This window comes from Mustelus asterias, chromosome 15 (assembly GCF_964213995.1).
Source record: "Mustelus asterias chromosome 15, sMusAst1.hap1.1, whole genome shotgun sequence".
In the NCBI taxonomy this organism is placed as follows: domain Eukaryota; kingdom Metazoa; phylum Chordata; class Chondrichthyes; order Carcharhiniformes; family Triakidae; genus Mustelus; species Mustelus asterias.
Genome location: NC_135815.1, coordinates 13,429,049 through 13,453,520, shown reverse-complemented (window position 1 = coordinate 13,453,520; position 24,472 = coordinate 13,429,049). Strand labels below are relative to the sequence as shown.

The following is a 24,472-nucleotide window of genomic DNA, read 5'->3' as shown; positions in this document are numbered from 1 at the left end:
TCATCATAACACACTTATCCAGAAATGTTGGCCACCACTTTCCTGAACAAAACTGCTTTTTGGTTTCTGTTTTGAGATATTTCAGTCTTAACTTCCTATATCTAAGTAAAGTCCTGCACTGAAACTTTCCACAAAAAGTCCTCTGCAGTGCTTAACTTGTGAACATGACTGTGTGTTGCCTCAAGAAACAAATAAACTTGGGTTTATTTAGTATCTGTAGACCACAGACACGTAAGCAACTGCTGATCACTAAGACCAGGGATTTTGTGCATAGATAAGTTTGGCACAGATGGAAAGACAGCACAGTTGGCACAAATGGCACAGCTGGCATCAATGGCACTGATGCACAGCTAGTACCTTTGGCACAATTGACAGTGTCAGTGTAGTTGGCACAGCATGAACAGCTGGCACAGAAGTATTACAGCTGGCAGTATTGGCATAGTGCAGTCTTTCTCCCCCCATCAATTCTTATACAACTTTGGTAAGGTTTGACTCCATATTGTTAGTACTTTGCATTAAATAAACATATCTGTTTTGTTTAGTTTTGTGGTTACTAATTCTGCTGTTTTTAAAGGACCTTTATGATCCTTTATCTAAGACTTCAAAAGCATCTGTGAAAATGCAAGTCCCAAATTTCTTAGAATGTTATTGTCTCCCAGTTTTCACATATCTCCGCCTTAGTGGAAGAAGACTTTCCAAAAATCACGCATTTAGTGCAGATTCAGTTAGATGATTCTTGTTCAACATGTATGCATACTCAAATGAAAATGACAGAGAAATTTCTGATTCAGTCAGTCAGTTGCTCCCCAAAAGTCCCCAGTCCCTCCTTTAAAAATTGAAATGTAATAACATCATGCGAAATTTGTGTAAACCAGCTTGGAGGATGGAAGGCTTCAATTAGTATCATCAAATGAGGACTGAAAAAAAAATAGACCGTTGCATGCCAAGCTCATGTTGCATAAATAAATGCCATTGAAAATTTTCATTGCCCTGAAATTAACTCTTAATTATTAAAGCAAATAGCAAGTGCAGGTTGGACTGGAACAGAAGCGGTTTAAAAATTGACTCTGGGTCACAAGTTAAAGGCGGAGGTCTGTCTGTCCTACTGCAGACTTGCCTCAGTTGGGTGAGTTTTGTCAATTCTCAGCTGGACTGATCCAGCAGAATGCTCTTCTAAGAGGGGAACACAAAAAGCTGGTTACTGGGCCCACTCTGTTTGAGCTGTGCTATTTGCTATCAATCCGGAATGGCACTGACAGTGGTCAGAGTGAAATCGGCAGCCAGGAGTTTGAATTGAGTTGCCCTCATTGCAATGAATTTTGCCATAATACTTGATCTACAAGAAATGGTGCAGGACAGAGCAGGATATGTTTTGTTACTTTTTTAAGGAGAGGCAACTGGTGTCACCAAGACTTCACTGTGCCTCCTGCAGTCTGGTAACAGTAATCTCAGAACAGCATCGACATCAGTCCTGGATATGTTAACAACCTATGGGCAGCTTTACACTTCCCGTTGGAGCCGGTGTGCACGTGTTGACGAGTAACAAGGAAAGGATTGAAAATTTAGGGGAAAAAAAACTTTGCAAAAATATATTTTTCTCTAAAGGGAAAATGGATGCGAGCAGTGGAGTGACCTACTTTAAATCCTCTGTAAACAGGTGACTCTTTATTTTGTGTCATGTTCTGGAGAAATATTCTCAAAGCTTAACCCAGAATCTTTAAATATTACTTGCGCAAGGTCACAGGCAAACTTTGTAAAAAGAAGTTTTGACCCCTTTTTGTTGAGTTTACTGGAAGGAATATGTTTTTCTTTAGTTTGGCTTCCGCTTTTACAGATCTCCGGATCAGCCTGGCCGGGCAGCCTCTGTGCAACTTCTTGCTGCTTTTGGGGAGATGTCTGCTGATTGTGACATTGGATCAGTTAAAGTTGAGAGTGTTTGTGTGGCCCGAGTGCAGCAAGACTACAACTCCCGAGATGCAAGCCAGCCTCCTCCTCCCCCCCTCCCGATACTCACTCACACCGCCAGCGTCCGAAGACGCGCACATTTCCCCCTTTTGCTGGCTCACCGTGACTCCGGAGCCAGCTCGCCGGAAAGCCCGCCTGCTTCCCCAGCCCATTGGCTGCCCGCAGGCCGGACTCTGTGGGGGGAGGCAGGAGGGAGGGGGGGCTGCTTTCGGAAGGTGGCCGGCCCCATTCCCGGCGCTTTCTCTGCGCTCGGCCCAAGACTTCAATGAAGACATGATGTCAGCCACACTTCCTCTGCCGAGGTAGGTAGAGAGCACGGAATAGCAACAGCTCTGTAACATCTGGGCGCACTTGTCCCCAGCGCCCTGCTCTGTGTCTGCCTCTCACATGAAGTCCTGAAAGTCATTGCCTCTCTCCTCCTCCCTCACCCTCAAGCCTCCCACCACCTCCTACTTTCCACTCGCTCTTCCCCAAGCAGCAAAAGTGCTCCCCCTTTTCTTGTATATTTTTTGTGTGTGTGTTGCTTCCTGTGAATCAAACCCTCCTGGATTTCCTCTTTCAACAACTCAGGCTATAGGAAGGGGAGGGAGGGGGAAGAGAGTCAGTGTTGCCAGAAGCGGCGCGGAGTTACAGTGTTTCAAAAAATGTTACTCTTTTATTACCCTTCCTTCCTTCCTTCTCTCTCAGTTGTGCTGGTAACCGTTCACACAGACACACACACACTACACTGGCAGTGCGGAGCAGAGGCGGTGGCTGCAGCCTGTTGTGACTTTATTTTTCTGCCCCCTCTGTCTCAGTGTCTGTCTGTGTGTGTCTGTGTCTGTGTGTGTGTGTGTTGTGGTTTGGACTGCCGTCACCAATCAATTGAGGATCGTTGTTGCAGCAATTTAACAGGTCGCCCTGTAGCGCTTTCTCTCTCTCACACACACACTGCTCTGCGGCCGCAGTTTATTTGTGTCATTTCAAGTGAAGTGGATATATTTGGCAACATAAATAAAATAAAGGAGAGGGAAGGAAGGAGGTTGGGTGGGGGAGACACTGTCTGGTACTTTATTTGGAGGAGGAGGGGGGGGGATTTTTTTCCTCCTTTTTTTGTGGCAGATAATGTATTCAAACGTGAGATTGGTGGCAGCAGCAAACACGACACGAGTAACATATGGCATTAAAAAGCAGCACAGCTGGAGGTAGCATTTCCATTTGAAGTGATGTCAGAGCAGCTGACAGTCTGGCATTGCTGGGTTTTTTTGTGTGATCTTGCTCCGTGTGCCGGTATCATCCCTCTCCAGACTGCTTCTGTAAACTTGACAGACCGGAGTCACAAAGATTTAGCGCACCATTCTTTTGGGGAACTGGTCAGGAGAAGTTGATCTCTTTTAATTCCTGTTGCAGGTAGGGGCGAGGAGGAGGAAAAGGTTGGAGGGAGGAGGGGGGGATTTCCCTTCCCTTCCTTCACCTCCTATATTTTTCTTTGCAAATCCTGCTAGGAATTTTGTATGATAGTATTTGTGATTTGTTTTATTCAGAGTTTTGACAGATCATTGCAGAGTGCAAGCTAATTTTTTTTTTCCTAGAGTTGTGGTAATAGTGACTAATTTAGGATTCGCAGATTGCGACGCGTGGAATTGCCCAGACAGCTGTAATCGCACTCCATTCTTTAATCTCTTTATCTGGGCAGCAGCTGCCATATGGCCATAGTCATCTGTATCAGATGTTTATAAGCTTCGTTTTCGTCCTGTCTCTGTCCGTTTAGGCATCTAATTTGATCAACAGTACCTTACTGACTATCATGTAATCTTTATTTTTAGCCATTTTAAGGATTAGAGATGGGGACACAGGGCACTTAATGTGATTGAGTTTTGAGTCTTGCAGCAGTTTATGTGCTTTTTCTCTCCCTTGTACGCGCTACTGGGGCAGCAGCAGAATAATTTGCTGTTTAAAATGTGTTTTCTATTGTGTTAACTTCTATCAGCAGAATGCAGGATAGTTTGGGGTTTTGCTATTTTTGTTTGATCTATTTCTGTAAATGTTGACAAACTTTTTTTCTGCTACAGGTTATGAAGACAGTATGGAGTTTCCAGACCACAGCAGGCAGTTGCTCCAGTGTCTGAGTGAGCAAAGGCATCAAGGTTTCCTTTGTGACTGCACTGTCTTGGTTGGAGATGCCCAGTTTCGAGCCCATCGTGCTGTGCTTGCTTCATGCAGCATGTACTTCCACCTCTTTTACAAGGACCAGCTGGACAAAAGGGACATTGTTCATCTGAACAGCGACATTGTTACAGCCCCAGCTTTCGCTCTCCTACTTGAATTCATGTATGAAGGGAAACTCCAGTTCAAAGATTTGCCTATTGAGGATGTACTGGCAGCTGCGAGTTACCTCCACATGTACGACATAGTAAAAGTCTGCAAAAAGAAGCTGAAAGAAAAATCAACTACAGAAGCCGACAGCACCAAAAAGGAAGAGGATGCCTCGAGCTGTTCCGATAAAGGGGAAATTTCCTCAGTGAGCAGTGCACATATAGTGGGGGAACTGGCAAGCGAGGAGGATGAAACTGAGGAGGAAAAATCGAGTGCTGTGTTGAGCAAAAGGGACATAGTTATTGAATCCGGGAACATGTGGATGAGATTGCCCTCTGACTCAGCAGGCATCACTCAGCCTGGCATGGAGGTTGAGGCACATGCAGTAACAGCTGGAAAAACAGTGTCCAGTCCCTGCAGCTCAACAGGGCCTTTGTCCCAAAGGTCTGCCAACTCCATTAAGGATTCAGCAGATGTTGACTGTGTGCTGGATTTGTCTGTCAAGTCCGGACTGTCAGGGGCAGAAAATGCCGGCCACCCTTATGTCTCCCCACATGGGGACGGGTCCAGAAATAACTTGGTGCAGGTTAAAGTAGAGAAAGAAGTGTTTTCTGACGAGGAAGGCAGCAGCACTAATGATTTTGATATGGAGCACAGTAGCGCAGTGAAAGACAGTGCAGGAACTATGAACAGGCTTTGTTACGATTCACTCCATGTGTCCACCAGGAGAGAAGCTTCTGTTTCAAGCGAGATGGACCGAGAGGATCGAGCCAGCGACGACGAAATGATAACCCCAGAGAACGATGGAACCCAGATGGAAGCGGGCATGGACAGCAGCTTGCTCCCTTACTGCTCGAATATACTTGGTTCTGCCGGTCAAATCTTCATGTGTCCCCTCTGCAACAAAGTCTTTCCTAGTCCGCATATTCTGCAGATCCATCTGAGCACGCACTTCCGAGAGCAGGATGGCCTCCGCAGCAAGCCTGCCACCGATGTCAACGTTCCCACCTGCTCACTGTGTGGGAAGACTTTTTCGTGCATGTACACCTTAAAACGACATGAGCGAACTCATTCAGGTGAAAAGCCATACACTTGCACTCAGTGTGGGAAGAGCTTCCAGTACTCGCACAACTTGAGCCGTCATGCGGTTGTTCACACCCGGGAAAAGCCACATGCATGCAAGTGGTGTGAGCGCAGGTTCACGCAGTCTGGTGACCTGTACAGACACATTCGAAAATTTCACTGTGAGCTGATAAACACACTCTCTGTTAAAACAGAGTCACTTAATTTGCCTGCGATGCGAGACTGGACCATAGAAGAGAGCTCGCAAGAACTCTGGAAATAAAGTCTAGCTGTCAAGCAGTCTGCAAAATCAAGTTTCTGGTAATCTCTTTTACAGCCTTTGGGTACTGAATTCTCTCCATGAAGTAATAGCGTAAATATTGTTTGTCAAACATAATCTACAAAAATGAGATTGTGATTCATAATGCAACACAAGGTAAATAAGAATTAACTATTAAATTCAACACTTATTTAATAACTACTCTAATTTTCTTTCGAAATGCACTCCTGCAGTTGAGTGCACTGCAAAGGATGCTGCTGTATAGCTACGAGGTTTTCGTTGTTGAAATTTTTAGCAATGAACCACTAATTCCTTAAGGTTTTCATTGCGTGTTAATATTTTAATGTTGCACAATTTCTGGATATTAACATTTTGTACAATGCTGTAAACAAGATAATTATGAATTTCTTTTCCAGATGCCTAGGAATATGCATTTGCAGATGAATGGTTCTTTACCCTGTCTAATCTTAACCAGAAACTTGATGTAACTTAGATTCTAAATGTATGGGATTTTCAGGCAAATTAAAACTGTATGTTTGAAATGTGAATTATATTACTGTACATCCTGCATTGAATGGTTTTAACAAACCTGATGAATTGTCTTTATGCTCTTAGTTGGGTCTTCTGAAAGTAAATATTGAGGCTATAGAACATGCATGAATTTTATCAGATGTTTTGGGGTTTTCCTTTTGCAATTCTATGAACTTGGCAAAGTGTGTAACTTAAGTTTTTATTTAATTGGTGAAAGAAATATTATTTTCCTGAGATGCATTTTTTTTCTTAAAGTGCGGTGGCATCGCAGGTGCTGCGCAGCGAGTTTAATTTTTTAAAAAGAAGTGCACTGCTATGCAGTTTCGACGTGTAAAGCATCTTTTCCAGTCGCCTGTGTTCTCGTATCTATTACAGAAAGTGGTACAGCACATATTCCAGTTGAAGTTCCCTGCTTTTATGTGAACAGAATTGGTGATGGTTAATGGAGATCGTTGGATTACGTTGGCCAGGAGGTTTTTTTGGGGGGGGGGGGGGGGAAAGGATTCGTGAACCCAGCTTTGAAGAAGGGGGTTTGTTATATTGTTGTAACCAAGCAGCTGAAGTTACTGCTTGGTATGTGTGTGGTTTTAATGAACAACACACATGGCAAGTGTTTTGCACAGTGTTTGTTTTCCTGTCTTGTACTCGCAATAAGGTCTATGGGAGTAGCACGGAAACGTGGCCGTTTTCCCCCCCTTTTTTGTGAGTTTTATGTTTTATTTTTTACTTGACCGCCTTAACTACTGTAAACATAGCTTATTTTTGTGCATAAAAGGCAATATGATTATTAATGGAAAACTAGATTGTGTATTGCTGAATTGTTTTTTCTTAAAACAAAATGGGTCAAATTAGTTTTTCTTTTGGCTCTTGACATTGTTTTAAAGCTGTGAAATGGCCTCTAAGATTCTGTAATTATGCTAGTTACTTGAAGAATTTAAATGTCTAAAGTATGTTGAAATGTAGATTTAAAAAAAAAAGAAATGTTTAGATAAGACAATCAGTGTCTTTAAAATGAACAGCTTCTTTGGTTTTCCACGTTAGTTTTCTTTGTGGTATTTGTGAGTATGACTCTCAATTCCTTTATCCTTACAGATGACCTTTTTTATTAGATTTATTTTTATCATTTCCCCCCCCCACCCTCCTCCCCGCCCCGTCCCCTCCCCCATTCTACCTACTTTTACCTGGATTTAGACTGACGTTAGCCTTGACAATCATAGTCTGTTTTTAATTTTCGGAGCGAGGTGGGTGGGGGGGGCGGGGAGTAAATTATAATGCTGTTTAGTTTTGTACCTTGACGTGCTGTTGGTGGAATTTTTAAATTGTGTGCTAACTGCAATAAATTATGTAAATTGAAAATGATGTTAGTCGTTTTTCTTTCCGTTGAAAGTATACATTCTCAGTACATCGTAGGATCACTTCTCGACACCTGAGTTCACGGTAATTTAAATTTCCAATGCCCTTTTTAATTAAGGTTTTGTCCATTTCGTTTTTGCACGCCTTAACTGAACTTTTCAAAGTTACGATAACACGGCCATATGCGTACATATTTAATTCTAAATCTCTCCAAAGATTTAACATTCAGTTATATAATTTGTCACATGAATGGTGCCGCACCAGGTAGTTTGAACTGTAAAAAATCACATCCAATGCTTTTCTCCTCAAATAAAATTAAATTGGTGTGAATTACATTTCTGCAATATATCTTGATTCTAACGCGATTAATTGGAACACTATTAACTCATTATTAATTTTTTACTGTGGGGACAGAATCCTTTTTAAGCTGCAGTGGAGCAGAGGTACTGAAAGGGTTAATCGGTAGATAACAAAAGCTGTTTATGAATAGTTCTCACTTGCTTGAAATACAGCAGGGGTTACATTATGCGATGCTGGAGGGAAGTGTACCACCACCTCTGGTTCATAATTTTGCCAGAGAAATCCCGCATGAGCTTCAGATTGTCCGATGCCTGCGGCCCCCAATTCACAGAGAGTTGGGTAGGGCACAGGAAAAAAAGATTGAGTATTCGTCTATAAGGAAACTAGTGATCCTTCCCGTTTAATTTTTGCAGTTTAACAAAAAGATGACGATGATGGGGACATTCTTAAAATAACGTCTTCTAACATTTTGGATTTCTTGGAAAATCAGGATAGCTTTTATATTCAAAGTAAGGCTGTTTAAACATCTGTTCTATTCATGCGTTTTGCCCTGAAACCATGCCGCATTTTTTTTTTTCCCTTCCCCTGTAAATTTAGGTCAGTAATTTGTATCTGTCCTTTGTTGGGAAAAGGGAAAAAAAAACAGGCCAAAAGTGCAGCTGGTTAAACATTTGGCTGTGCCGAAGGGTAGTGGGCACAACATGCTGGAGCTCTGCACTTGACCAGTTTGATTTTGTGTTTGCAGTTCCAACAGAAACTTTTCTTCCTTTAGTTTTTTTTCTAAACAATGGAAAATAAAGAGTTCAAACCAACATGTCACCGGATTTATTTCTGCTGTCAACAAAATAAAATCGGCTTTCCTAACCCCCGTCCATCAGAGACGGGCAATCTGAATAGTGGGAAGCATCATAACTGCCAATGTGCTCTGTTGCACTACAGTTCGGGGAAATAGGCTGAAACTTTTTGTAACAAAACAATGTGAAGTAACTAATTATCAGAAAGACAAGCCCATATACTTTAACTGCCATGAGGGTTCTAAGCACTAAGAACCATCTTTTATGATTAAATTTTGAAGGTTCTATTCTTCTACAAATTGTATAATTCATTATACAAATTCAGTAGCATGCTGCATTGTAATTCGGTGCTTGAATAGAGCTGTTCAATTTTATTGTGATTATATTGACATCTGACGTTTTCTGAATTGACTTTGAGTTGTTTGCAGAATAGATGATGACAGGAATGAGAAGAGAAAACTGAATGTTACATTTTATCCTCCTCCCCCCATTTTTTTTTTTTTGCTGGGCCCTTACCATTTATAGTAATTAAAACTATGCAGAATATTATGTAAATGCCGCAGGTTAGCTTCTGAATTCCAGCTTACCACAAAAAAAAAAACCCAAATCGCAGCTTGTAAACATTGTGGGTGGTGTATAATTACATGAAGGCTTTTTATATTTTCTTAATAAAACAAAAAGGATTGTGCGCACCAGTAATTTGGGAAATGAAAGCAAAAGTATCCGGGCCAAATGCATCTTTCGGCTGCTGAAAGTGCAGACTCAAGTTTGGGGCTGATCTCCTTTCTCTCAGTGCAGCCATTGTAAAACTGTCCCAATGTACCATTCCCGGGAAGGGCAGGCAAAAACTGAAGAGTGTTGCAAAATTCTTGTACAATTAAGCATATTTTCAAGCTAGCTTTTTTTGGGAGGGGGAGGGTGGTGGCGGGGAGAGAGAAGTACTTTAATTTCCTACTCATCAGTTTGAGTAGGTGACATGAATCATACGCTGTGCTGTATGTGAGATTCATTCTTCCTTGAAAGTTGCATTTGTAGGTAACAGTCCATGCAGTAAAGGTTTGATATTTCATAAGGTGGACTTCACTGCAACCTCTTGGCAGAGGTGCAAATGCGATAAGAGGCGGAAAAGAAGACATCGTAATGAACGGACGGGATGAAAGGATCGAGTCTCTGCAGATGGGATATTGGCGGGAGGGGAGAATTCAGAAAAAGAAGGCACACCGATATTCTTCATCAGATCTTTTCCAATTGGGCTGTCAAAGGAAAAGCTTGGGTTTAGTTTGGGAACATTCTTGGAGACGGAATTTTCTTTTTCTCCTCTTTGGGGTAGTGGAGGTTAATTTACCATGGCAGATCATACGGAAGTAGCGAAAAAAAACTTTATGTACTGTGAAGTAAATAGGAGAATGACAGTGATTAGCACTGCTGCCTCACAGCGCCAGGGACCTGGGTTCAATTCCCAGCTTGGTTCACTGTCTGTGTGGAGTTTTCTCCCCGTGTCTGCGTGGGTTTCCTCCAGGTGCTCTGGTTTCCTCCCACAGTCCAAAGATGTGCAGGTTAGGTGGATTGGCCATGCTAAATTGTCTCTTAGTGTCAGGGGGATTAGAAGGGTAAATATGTGAGGTTACAGGGATAGGGCCTGGGTGGGATTGTGATCGGTGCGGACACAATGGACCGAATGGCCTCCTTCGGCACTGTAGGATTCTATGATTCTACGACAGAATTTCTCCAAAAAAAAACAGTGAAGACCTAATGGCTCCAGCCTGCCAATGATACAATAATTTTTAATCACATCCCACTGATAAAATATTCTGCCACATAAGATTGCTCCCTGTCACCTTTCAACAGCGATGCAAAGGATCACGTTTGCTGAAACCCATAGCATTTTGTCCCATGATTTCTCCATGATAAATATAAGGATAATATTTTTGTAATGACGGTGTAATATCTTGTTACACAATCTCTTCTAACAGCCAGTATTTTCTGTTCTCCCACAGACTGGTGTGTGAATTCCTTTCCAATAAATAAGTAACGTTTTGACAAACATAAATGACATCTATCGCTGCAATTGACTGAACTATCCTTGCTTGTTAACCATTTTGAAGACTGTAATATTTGCCAATTAAATTAAGATTGTGCTGTTTAAACCCCCAGATTCGTTATAATACAATTTTTAAAATTTTCTGTCTTTATTAAATTGCATTTCAAGCCTCAAAAAAAACAATAAACCTGCCAAACATTTTGGAAAATTAGAATTGAAAAAAATACTGAGTATTTATGTTGGAATTTTAATGGTTCCCTAGTTTCTGGATGGTGATTAGTAGTGCTGAAACACTTGTTTCAAATATCAGAAAAAAATCAGAAAGAACTTGTGTTGATGGAAGGCCTTTGATGAATTTAGGACATTCTAAAGTATTTCACAGCTAATGATTTTCTTTTGAATAGTAGTCACTGCGTACTGGATCCACAGGAAGCGGAATAGACCGTTTAGCCCATCAGGTCGAACGTGGCTGATGTGCGACTTAACTCCATAGATTCGCCTTTGCCCCATATCCCTTAATGCTTTTTGTTAACAATTCATCGATCTCCATTTCAAATTTAATAATTGATTTAGCATCGATTGCCATTTGCTGGGAGCAAGTTCCAAACTTCCTCTACCCTTGAGTATAGATGCGTTCATCCCTGTGTATAAATGTATGTTCGATGCAGCAAGGCCAGGCTAAAAATGTCACTTTCTCTGCTTTTAAACAGTTGGTTTAGGATTGAGATTAAATCCTCTGTAGGAATGAAGAACCATTTGTCAGATTTATTCAACTGTAAACCCTAAACATTCTGATCAAACTGCCTGTCACTCAATCTCATTTGACTCAATTTCTTGAACTTTTTAAATATATATAATTATATATATATTTTATATATATATATATATAGTTCTGCCAGATGGAATGTTGACATCTTTCCGTTTGTTATGCTTGACTTGCACCTTCTGCCAACCAATCACAGAGTGACTGCCTGGGTGGATGTCCGTAGCTCGGATCACCCAGCTTGTCCAGCTGGAAGAGGCTTTGTGGGCAATAAAGTACTTTATGAATAGAGAGAATGAGGTAGGGAAGGAATCCACGCCATGTTCTTAATATGCGATCAAGCCGTAAGAGGAGCCAGCACGGACACAAGGGGCTGTGTGGCTTCCTTCCACAGTGTAACCATTTTACCATTCTAAATTTTAAAAAGCACAAAAATAGTGACCCCTTTTTAAATGTGTCTGTTTACGATAATCAGCCACAATTAGGATATTTCCAAAAACAGATTTAGTTGTGATTTCACCCACCAGATGTTAACTACAGAAGCTTTGTGATGATCGTGAAGAAATCATACAACTGGCAAGATGCTAAAGTGCGATTTCCACCAGATCAATTTAGGATTTAAAACCAAACTACACAGTAGACTGAAGGAATTACATGGTGCAGGTAGAGAGAAAATTATTGATCCAATTTGCATTTTGCCATCTCATGTGAGATCCACTGGTCCATGGTACTGTAGGTTTCTGGCTCATACTCCAGTATGAATCAACACCTCCCAAAAGGGACAAACACTACAAAAAATAAGACTCCTTGAGCTAATGTGACAGTAATGTCACCGTGCCATTATTTCTAACGTAAGTATTTATGAGAGTATTTAAAGTTTATTTATTTGTGTCACAAGTGGGCTTACATTAACACCGCAATGAAGTTACTGTGAAAATCCCCTAGTTGCCATACTCTTGCATCTGTTCAGGTACCTGAGGGAGAATTTAGCACAGCCAATGCACCCTAATCAGCACGTCTTTCAGACTCTGGGAGGAAACCGGAGCACCTGGACGAAACCCACACAGACACGGGGAGAACATGCAAACTCCATACAGATAGTGACCCAAGCCAAGAATCGAACCTGTGTCTCTGGTACTGTGAGACAGCAGTTCTAACTACTGTGCCACTGTGCCACCCCTATTAATGAAGTGACAAACTTTAAATATTGGATAGTTTGAATATAAAGAAAATTTGTCTCTACTTTGAGAATAGTCTTTGTGAATTATTTAAATCTCCCCAGTTTGTTGAAAAATTAGCGTCTATATGGGCCATTTCCAATGAGAAGATCCCAAATTTGATTCCTGCTCTGTGCTGGTAATAGGATAGTTACATTTGGATGCAGGCACTCTCAATTTGGGAAGAGAATTAAATCAATTTGCTCCTAATTGTGGAAATGTTGTGTATTACCAACAGATGAAGATAGGATCAGACTTGGACTGTGAAACTTTTCAACTTTGAATAACCCATTGCCACTCACTCTAGGCTTACAAATGAAAAAGGCCACAGACAGGTAAGGGCACTCATAAAACCAGCCTTCCAGAGGAGGGAGGTAAGTAGATTGCGGCACCCAATTAACAAATCTATTCATTCTACTGTTAAAATCAGCATTAGCAAAATTGCAGAAAGCAACCAAAACCAAACGGGTGATCATTTTAACTTCTTCACTGAAATGTGCGAACTCCAGGTATTACTTGTCCCAGATTCACTGCTGTAGATTGCTGAATCCCACATCCTGTCTGTCCAGGATGCAAGATGTATCACTGGAAGGTATGTGAGCCTTCCTCATTAGGAGAAGGTTAAAACAAAGAAATCTCACTTGGTCCATTTAGCCAGCAATGGATTAAGGTTGAGATACCAGTGTAGGGAGGTCCATGCCTCGCACCATCATGTCCACCTGCATTGGGTTGGCCTGTAGCAGAGAATAATTATCAAAGAAATGGCAAGGAGAATATTTTGTATTGTATAGCTGCAGGCACATGTTAAAATCTGCAACTGTGATCTCAAGCTCAATCTTTCTCCTCCAAGAAGTCATTTCTAACTGTGTTCCCATGCTCGATGCAATACTTTGCCAGCTGCGCTGTGTTTATATTGCCTGGTGGAGCAAATGGGATATTTTATCATACCCAGCTTCACTGCTTCATGAGATAAATTAGCATTACCCTTAAATCTGTTCCACTGCAATCTTTTGTCATCCATGACAACAACTTGCATTTCTCTAGCACCTTTAACATCGTAAAACATCCCAAGATGCTTCGCAGGAGGGTTATCAATTAACATTTGGCACCAAACCTCAGAAGGGGTTGTTAGGACAGACTTGGTCCAAAGGGATAGGTCTTAAGAAGCATCTTAAAGGAAGGGTAAAAGCTAGAAAGGCAGCCAGGCTTGGGGAGGGGGTTCAAGAGTTTAGGGCCCAGGCAGTTTGTAAGGACGATAATGGTTAAGCTTTGGGATGGGGTGAGGCCATGGAGAGATCTGAAAGCAACAATGAGAATTTTAACAAAAGCAGAGTTGGAAAAACTCAGCACATCTGGCAGCATCTGTGGAGAGGGAAAATAGTTAATATTTTGAACCCGAAATGGTGTCATATGGACTCAAAACATTAACTCTGCTTTCTCTCTTCACAGATGCTGACCTGTTGAGATTTTCCAGCATTTTCTGTTTTCGTTTCAGATTCCAGCATCTGCAGAGTTGTGCTTTTATATAAATGAGAATTTTAAAATTGAGGCATTGTGAGACCAGGAGCCAACTCAGGCCAGTGAACACAGCAGGTGAGCAGGATTTGTTGGAAATTTGAATATTACTAAATCATAGAATGGTTACTGTCCTTGTGCAGGAATCTCAAGGAGTTGGTTTGCAGGTGCAGCAGGTAATTAAGAAGGCAAATTGAATTTTGTCCTTCATTGCTAGAGGGATGGAGTTTAAAAACAGCGAGGTTATGTTGCAGCTGTATAAGGTGCTGGTGAGGCCACACCTGGAGTACTGTGTACAGTTTTGGTCTCCTTACTTGAGAAAGGATATACTGGCACTGGAGGGGGTGCAGAGGAGATTCACTAGGTTGATTCCACAGTTGAGAGGGTTGGCTTATGAGGAGAGACTGAGTAGACTGGGACTATACTCATTGGAATTCAGAAGAATGAGGGGAGATCTTATAGAAACATATAAGATTATGAAAGGGAATAGATAAGAAAGAAGCAGGGAAGTTGTTTCCACTGGCGGGTGAAACTAGAACTAGGGGGCATAGCCTCAAAATAAGGGGAAGCAGATTTAGAACTGAGTTGAGGAGGAACTTCTTCACACAAAAGATTGTGAATCTGTGGAATTCCCTGCCCAGTGAAGCAGTTGAGGCTACTCATTGAATGTTTTTAAGGCAAGGATCGGTAAATTATTGAACAGTAAAGGAATTAAGGGTTATGGTGAGCGGGCGTGTAAGTGGAGCTGAGTCCACAAAAAGACCAGCCATGATCTTATTGAACGGTGGAGCAGGCTCAAGGGGCCAGATGGCCTCCTCCTGCTCCTAGTTCTTATGTCCTTATTTATGTTGCCTCACAGAAGAAGGCCACTCAGCCTGATGTGTCTGTGCTGGCACTCTGCGAGATCAATTCACCTGGTGCCACTGCCTTTGTCTGTGCAGCAGAGTATTCTTTGAGCTTAAGTTAAAGGAGGTTGAAGGATGTGACATCTTCATAAACGTATATATGTAGCTCTTGAGCAGAAAGACAGAATGACAACGTAGAAAGGTAAGGCTGAGATGATACAGAAATAGAAATGCTTATTGGGCATAATGACCCTTTTCTACAAATTATGCTGTCACCTTGCAGTTCAGAGAGAAGAAAGAAACACAAAACACTAAACTGATTTACCTTTATGTTGCTGCACTGCTTTATTCTTCCCCAAACACTGTGGAATTCGAGTTTAATCTTGCATATACATCCGTGCTATACATTAATGTCTAGATGATTGTTTAGCCACCATAGCTCTGAGGCAATTTCTATCAATTTCCAATTACTAAATCCTACAAAAATAAGAACATACAATTGCAGAGAATTGTCCAACAGTTTTATTTTAAAATTGTTAAGTTTCTTTTCAGTCGTGATGGGAGGTGATGGGTAGTAGTATTGTAACTGGACTGTTAATTCAGAGACCCAGGGCAATGCTCTGGGGACACAGGTTCGAATCCCACCACGGATTTGAATTCAATAAATATCTGAAATTAAAAGTCAAGTGATGACCATGAAGCCATTGTCGTAAAACCCCATTTGGTTCACTAATCTCCTTCAGGGAAGGAAATCCACCATTGTTATACGGGTCTGGACTCCAGATCCCCCTGGACTACGTGTGACTCCAGATCCACAGCACTGTGGTTGACTCTTAAATGGCATAGCAAGCCACTCAGTTCAAGAGCAATTAGGGATGTGCAATAAATGCCGCCCCAGCCATCCCATGAATGACTTAAAAATTATTTTGAAAGAGTAAGCACTGTTTTTGTGGTGCTAAATTGATGAATTGTTTTGTTACATCATCGGGTTCCCTATAGTTCCAGCGGACAGTAAGAGAGATCCTCAAATCGATGATATCCAATTAGTTCTTGAACAATTCCAGGGTGTGGTTCCATCACAGATGTTTATTCCACATGATAAACATTCATTATGCAAAGAGGAATTTCCTGATTTGAGCTCCGTCGACACAGGTCGACAGTACTGACAAAATACCACAGCTTCAGGGGCGCTGTCTTCTTGATAAGATGTTAAACTTGGAGCCTAGCTGCCTGCTTAGGTGAAGATAAAAGATCCCAGAGCACTATTTGAAGAAAAGCAGAGGGTGTGTCCTGAACTAACATTACTAAACAGCAGGTCTGGCAGCATCTGTGAAGAGAGCGAGAAACAGAGTTCATAATTCAGGTCTGCGATCTTTCATCAAAACAGGATGGAAGATTCTGGTAAAGGTCACAGATTTGAACTGTAAACTGTCTCTCTCCACAGATGCTGCCAGATGTGTCATGTATTTCCAGAAGTTTCTGTTCTTATTCAGATTTCCAATATATTAATTGGCCATTTGTCTTATTGCAGTCTGTGGGAGATTACTGTGGATTAATTGACTGCTGCAATTAGACTTGCTGGGAAGGAATAAAACATTTGCCTGGGAATTCCTGAGGTTGTGAAAGACTCTCTGTAAATTCAATTCAGCTCAGGCCTTTGACTCTGAGAATCAGCCTCACAGTTCTCGTCTGTACGTTTTCTGTTTTTGGACATCTCTTGATTCAAGGTGCAGTCTGACTAAAGCACATTAAAGTCTATTTATTACCTCCCATACATACATTCTACTGTTTCGGCTGTCTATATAGTTCAGCTTTGCTCATTGGTTGTTTGGATATCATAGAATCATAGAAACCCTACAGTGGGGAAAGAGGCCATTGGGCCCATCGAGTCTGCACCGACCACAACTCCACCCAGGCCCTACTCCCATATCCCTACACATTTACCTGCTAATCCCACTAACCTACGCATCTCAGGACTCTAAGGGGCAATTTTAGCATGGCCAATCAACCTAACCCGCACATCTTTGGACTGTGGGAGGAAACTGGAGCACCCGGAGGAAACCCATGCAGACACGAGGAGAATGTGCAAACTCCACACAGACAGTGACCCAAGCCGGGAATCGAACCCAGGTCCCTGGAGCTGTGAAGCAGCAGTGCTAACCACCGTGCTACCGTGCCGTGTTTAGTATCAAATCTGCTAATAATTATAGATCTCAACACCATCGACAAGACATCTTTTGCACAGTGCTGAGGATTTCGTTTGCGCAGCACTGTACACCTCTTTGGATTATATTTACATTTTCATTTACATTTGTTTTGCCAGCTTACATTTTTAATGTAAACTATCTTTGTAGTTCTTGAGTTGCCCCTTCCGATTCGATCAGATTGCATTGAGTTTCTGAATACAGGACATTTATGTAACTTCAAAACAACTGTGTCTTTAATGAGGCACCTCTTCAACTCCCTACGCTGACCTAACACCTTTAATGAGTCTTCATTTCCTATCCTTCAGTCAGTTTCTCATTCATTCTCAGCATTCACCCTGAACCTTTCCAATTTTGGCTTTAACAGGTTTCATGTCACTCCAAGAACCAGAAAGCCAGCTTCACCCTCGCTGTGACAAATGGGAGTTTGAACATTTCCTACAAGACAATGAAATTACCCAGACAGAGGTGTGCGATGGGAAACATAACAAGCGGTGAATAATGGGACATTATACTGGATAGGGAAAGATCAAATGAGCGTACCAACACCAATGATTGGCATCATCCAGAAAAAAGGCCTGAGGGATCTTCTTCAGTCTAATAAAACCCTTTGTTTACTGGCATTAATCCAGGTTTTTAACCCTGCCATGAGCAAACATATTTTTAACAATGCTTCTATTTTCATCAATTACTTAATGCTGTCCAATCAGAAACATTATTGTATGAAAATATTTTTGATAGAAACATCATTTCAATGGTGCAGTGGTTATTCAAACAATATATTTCTGCATTTTAAAAATATAAATGTTTTTATTAAGGGTTTTGCATTTTACATTTTACCATAAGACGCAACAAGCCCTGTAAGTCTAGTACAGATGTGGAGTCTAGTACAGTACAGAGTGATCGTTATTCCACATATACAGAAAAGACCAGCAAATATTCATTCAAATCGTTCAGAGTATCAATCATTGTAATCATAGCCAATGCCTCCTCTGGTACGGATAATGAAAGGATACAGCAAAGAGTGGGGAATCTCAGGATAACAGGATAAAGCCATGAGTACAAGGCACCATGGTACATGCCCTCCTCCACAGGGTAACAAGGACAGAGCTACACAGTATGTCGGACCCCTTATGGGGTAAAATGCAACCAATGGGAACTTAACTCAGCATCCCAAGACCTCTGAGCAATACCCCAGAAAAAGGGGAAATTGGTCCTCAATGGTGCCTCTGATATGGCTGGAGAGGAGTGAGGTCTGTTGTGTTGCAAGTCTTGGAGGGGGTGTAAGAATCCTTGGTTTATGGGTCACGTCTTGTACCGATGGCGGTATCCATCTGCATCTTTTTATAAAAGCATTAAAAGTAATCCATTTTGTTTGCTCAGTGTTGCCCTCCCCAGGCTTCTTGTAGGGATACAGATCCAAAGGCATCAGCAACATCCAAGTGACTATTATTTTAATACGATATTAGCAGGCCGTTGGGGTCAGATTTCTGACGTTTATAAAGGAATGAATGAAGGAATTCACATTTCAAAACAGCTTTCCTGACCTCAGAACATGGCAAAGTATTCTGTAGGTAATCAAATGCTTTAGAAAGATAGTCACTGGGTGGGATTTTCTGACCCGTCCCTCCTCCCTCCCCCCCGCAACGTGTTTTGTGGCAGCAGAGACATCCCGCCTTTGGTTGGTGGCGGGAACTTGCAGTCCCGCTGCTGTCAACATGGTTTCCTGTTGTCCATACCCTCCGCGTGCCGGGGAACCCGTGCTGGGGGATTACTGTCGGCGGGACTGGAAGATTCCGTTGTCAGGAACAGCTGGAAAATGTCAGCCATTGTTGTAATGTAGAAAATGCGGCAGCCAATTTGTGCACAGCAAGATCCCACACACAGCAATGTGGCAATGACTGGATAACCTGGGATTACTGATGTTGGAATAAATATTGCGACACCCCGGGCGGGGTGGGGGAGCGGTGGGGGAGGGTTGATAGTGTGGGTGGGGAGGGCGGGGGTGGGGGGGGGAACACCGCTGAGTTTCTTGGAAAGAACACCGCGAAACATTTAACGTGTATCTGAGACAGAGAGGGCCACGGTTTATCATCTCATTCAAAAGAACAGCATCTCCTACAGTGCAGCACCCCCCCAGTGCCCTGGAGTAGAAGCCGTGATTATTGTGTTCGAGTGTCTCGAATGGGGCTTGAACCCACATCCTCGTGACTCAGCGGCAGGGGTAAAGTTGAACAGCTCTGTTGTTACTAACAAACACTGATGTGTGACTGGATTCTTTTCCTCTTTAAAAAGTACATTCTCATTCATATGCTAATGATGCCACAACTCTCTTCCACAAACCGCATAAATATTTAATTAAACTGATACAGAAACCTATTCAGGCCGACTACTCTCTATAATGTGTGCTGCACTGCCACCTAGAGTCAGTAGTTTGATAATACTGGGTTTAATCATGCACGGATCTAGAGCAATAACTCCAGAAGGATAAATCCCAGCATAGAAATCAGCAGTATTGAAGTTAAGATGATTATCCCGTGCACCCACTGACAGACAGGATTAAGTTGTCAGCTATTTATGTATGAATGTGAAATAAAGATGATTCCTTCATGTGTTTGTAAAGTTAGATCATTTTTGCGCTTTAAACTCGCCATCATGTTAAAGAATTCCACAGCTGGAATCAATAATTTTTAAAAGAAATGTTCACCTTAAGACATTGACAGCAGCCGACTGTTGATATTTATCACCCAGACACTGATACCAGTCAGTCTTATAACCATGACAAAACAATGATTGCGCCACATTGCGACAGCCACGTGTCTTGTGCGGGAGTCTGGGGGGAACTGGACCCAGCTTTTAGAAATGTCCCTCTGTACTCAATTATCCTGGAACATTAATACTTAAAGCAGTGCCATTGTGACAAAAGCAAATTGGGAGCTTTTTATAACTTTAGATCGACGAGGCTGACAAGTGGAAAATTGACTATTGCGAGATGTAACTGAAAGGGAACGTTGTCTCTGTGGGTGGTGCTGGGGTGTTAGTGGGGGTTAGTTTTAATTGAAAAGGATCCACTTCATCCTTGGTGTATGGGGGTTGGGAGGGGGAGGTGAGAAATATTCAACCCACACACAATCAGGCCAGGTCGGTTCCGAGCTACAAGGTGAGTCAGTGGGTGGCACAGTGGCACAGTGGTTAGCACTGCTGCCTCACAGCACCAGGGACCCGGGTTCGATTCTGGTCTCAGGTCACTGTCTGTGTGGAGTTTGCACATTCTACCCGTGTCTGCATGGGTTTCCTCCGGGTGCCCTGGTTTTCTCCCACAGTCCAAAAGACGTGCTGGTTAGGGTGCATTGGCCATGCTAAATTCTCCCTCAGTGTACCCGAACAGGCGATGGAGTGTGGCGACTAGGAAATTTTCACAGTAACTTCATTGCAGTGTTAATGTAAGACTACTTGTGACAATAATAAATAAACTTTAAACTTTACCCCCTTTGTCGATGTCATGGACTGGTCAGCAACCAGTTAATGAGGGTTTGTGCATTAACTGGCAAGTGCCATTCACAATGGTTCATAAACCAGGAATTCTGCACCCAACCCCTCCATCCACCCACCCCCTCCATCCACCCCCTCCAACCATCCACCCCCGCCATCCACTCCCTCCATCCACCCACCCCCTCCATCCATCCACCTCCTCCATCCAGTTACCCCCTCCATCCATCCACCCCTCCATCCATCCACCCCTCCATCCATCCACCACCTCCATCCACCCACCCACTCCATCCATCCACCCCTCCATCCACCCACCCCTCAATCCATCCACCCCTCCATCCATCCACCCCCCCATCCATCCACCCCCTCCATCCATCCACCCCCTCCATCCATCCACCCCCTCCATCCACCCACCCCTCCATCCATCCACCCCCCATCCATCCAACCCTCCATCCATCCACCCCTCCATCCATCCACCCCTCCATCCATCCACCCGCTCCATCCACCCCCTCCATCCATCCATCCCCTCCATCCATCCACCCCCCCCATCCATCCACCCCCTCCATCCATCCTCCCCCTCCATCCATCCACCTCCTCCATCCACCCACCCACTCCATCCATCCACCCCTCCATCCACCCACCCCCTCCATCCACCCACCCCCTCCATCCATCCAACCCCCCATCCATCCACCCCCTCCATCCACCCATCCCGTCCATCCATCCACCCCTCCATCCATCCACCCCCTCCATCCATCCACCTCCTCCACCCACCCACCCACTCCATCCATCCACCCCTCCATCCATCCACCCCCTCCATCCACCCACTCCCTTCCATTCATCCACCCCCTCCATCCACCCACCCCCTACATCCATTCACCCCCTCCATCCACTCACCCTCTCCATCTGTATACCCCCTCCATCCACCCACCCCCCCTCCATCCACCCACCCTGCCCTCCCCCCCTCCCCCCTCCCAGGGTCAAGGCGTTATTTACATGTCGGGAGTGTTAATACCAGCGTTGCTGGGATGTCTCACACACCCATGGACCAGGTGGGATTTTGGAATGACAGTACAGGATACCAGTCATTAGTAATGGCTCGTCCCACACCATCTCATCATTTCAGGCAGAAGTTCGCAAGTTGCAGTTCACAGAACATAGCTTACGGAAAATTCCGTTCTGTATGAGTGTTAACAGTGCAGGGAGAAAATCCAAATCGTAACCACTCACAGTAAGGTTATTAGTGGTGTGTTGTTTCGTGGCCCTTAATGCGTGTAGGACAGCAGCTTAGTAAGACTTGTATTTGCATAATCTCTATCATGTCCCTCAGAATGGTTGACATTCGATGAATAATTTGGAAATACGGCGGCTGTGAGGTAAGCAAACACAATAACCACATTGTGCACAAAAATTCAGCTCGGTGGACGTCAGCTTAACTGTTATTGGTTGTGTTAATTGAGGAGAAGAAGGGGTGACATTAGCCAACCTCTCGGGAGAAACTCTTTGCTCTTTGTATAGTTGTATGGGATCTTTAACATCTAACTGAACTACAAGACCAGGGAGGAGGAAACTTGGTTTAACATCTTGGCTGCAGGAAAATTTCAAACCATTCAGCAGAACCTGGTTGACATGGATGAGTTGGGCCGAAGGGCCTGTTTCTGTGCTGTAAATCTCTATGACTCTCGATCAGTGTTGTGCTGCTGTTTATTTATCACAACTTATTGATCCTGAAATGAATTCACTTCCAGCCACAACAAGCGAACAGGATATATATAATAGGGGTATTCTATTTCTGCCTTGTTTGGTGTCAGATTTGACCTCGAGATGAGCTTCCAACCACACAGCCACACTATTACTGAGATTAGCTATCTCCAGCCCCATATCATTGCCTGATCCCATACTGCCTCAGCCCATCTGCTGCTGGAACCCCCATCGTGCTTTCGTTACCTTCAGGCTTCACCTTTCCAACACTCCCGACCGACTTCCCATATTCCCTCCTCCATAAACCTGAGGTCATCCAAAACTCCAAAAATATCCAAAAAAGGGGGTGGCACGGTAGCACAGTGGGTTAGCACTGCTGCTTCACAGCGCTAGGGACCCGGATTCAATTCCCGGCTTGGGTTATTGTCTGCGCGGAGTCTGCACGTTCTCCCCATGTCTGCGTGGGTTTCCTCCGGGTGCTCCAGTTTCCTCCCACAATCTGAAAGACGTGCTGGTTAGACACATTGACCTGAATGGGCGCCGGACTGTGGCGACTGGGGGAATTTCGCAGTAACTTCATTGCAGTGTTAATGTAAGCCTCACTTGTGACTAATAAGTAAACTTTAACTTTAACTCTGCTGCTTGTTGCACCCGGACATGTTCCTATGTCCCCCTCCACTCACTGCATTGATTCCCAATCATCCACACCTTGGTTTTAAAATTCTCGGCCTTGTTTTGGAATCCCTCCTTGCATTGCCTCACCTCAAACAGGTCAAATCTGTCACCAAACAAGGGGGAGATAGAATATCTCTATTATGTATATCCTGTTAGCTTGATGTGGTTGGAAGTCAACTCACCTCAGGGTCAACAGGTTGTGAGATAAACACCAGCACAACAGTGATCTCCAAAATGGTTCCGGCAGCCAAGATTCCTCCTCAATAAAAGCAAATTAGTGCGGATGCTGGAATCTGAAACCAAAAGAGAAAATGCTGGAAAATCTCAGCAGGTCTGGCAGCATCTGTAAGGAGAGAAAAGAGCTGATGTTTGCTTTTTTTTGTCTTTGAGAAAGGGTCATCTGGACTCGAAACGTCAGCTCTTTTCTCTCCTTACAGATGCTGCCAGACCTGCTGAGACTTTCCAGCATTTTCTCTTTTGGATTCAAGATTCCTCCTCCCTGGTCTTGTAGTTCAGCTGGATGTTGAAGATCCCATACAACTATACAAAGAGCAAAGAGTTTCTCCCAAGAGGTTGGCTAACGTCACCCCTCCTTCTCCTCATTTAACGCAACCAATAACAGGTACGCTGTTGTCCACCACGCTGAGTTTCTGGGCACGATATGAGGTGTTTGCTTACCTCACAGCCACCGTATTTCCAAATTATTCATCGAATGTCAACCATTCTGAGGGTCATCTCCAGCCCCACAAAACCTCTAAGGCAGCTGCCCTCCTCCAATTCTGGCCTCTTGACCATCCCCAATTTTATTTGTTTCCTATTGGTAGGCATGCCTGTAGGTGTCTAGCTACAAGCTCTGGAATTTGCCCTCTAAACTTCTGTGCCTCTTTACTCCCCTTCCCTTCTTTAAGACCTATTACCTCCTTCACTAAGTTTCGGAGGCAATCTGCCCTAATATTGCCACATATGGCCCAATGTCAAACTGTATTAAACTCTGATATGGAGATGCTGGCGTTGGACTGGGGTGGGCACAGTAAGAAGTCTCACAACACCAGGTTAAAGTCCAACAGGTTTATTTGGTAGCACGAGCTTTCAGAGCACTGCCCCTTCATCAGGTGAGTGGAGAGTTGGGTTCACAAACAGGGCATATATAGACAATGCGAGTGGAGAGAGGGTTAAGCACAGATTAAAGAGGTGTGAATTGTCTCAAGCCAGGACAGTTAGTAAGATTTTGCAAACCCAGTCAAGTTGTAGGGGTTACAGGTAGTGTGACATGAACCCAAGATCCCAGTTGAGGCCGTCCTCATGTGTGCGGAACTTGGCTGTCAGTTTCTGCTTGGAGATTCTGCGTTGTCGTGTGTCTTGAAGGCTGCCTTGGAGAACGCTTACCTGAAGATCAGAGGCTGAATGCTTTTGACTGCTGAAGTGTTCCCTGCTTGGAAGGGAAC

At 43.4% G+C, this 24,472-nt stretch overlaps 1 protein-coding gene across 1 annotated transcript; it reads left to right on the top strand.

Moving 5' to 3' along the window:
• Nucleotides 1-2,016: 2,016 nt before the first annotated feature.
• On the top strand, nt 2,017-7,125 carry zbtb18 (zinc finger and BTB domain containing 18). The gene is made up of 2 exons (XM_078229512.1): nt 2,017-2,267; nt 4,017-7,125. The coding sequence occupies exon 2, from the start codon at nt 4,031-4,033 to the stop codon at nt 5,603-5,605; it is 1,575 nt and encodes a 524-aa protein (XP_078085638.1). The 5' UTR covers nt 2,017-2,267; nt 4,017-4,030; the 3' UTR covers nt 5,606-7,125.
• The last annotated feature ends 17,347 nt before the right edge of the window (nt 7,126-24,472 follow it).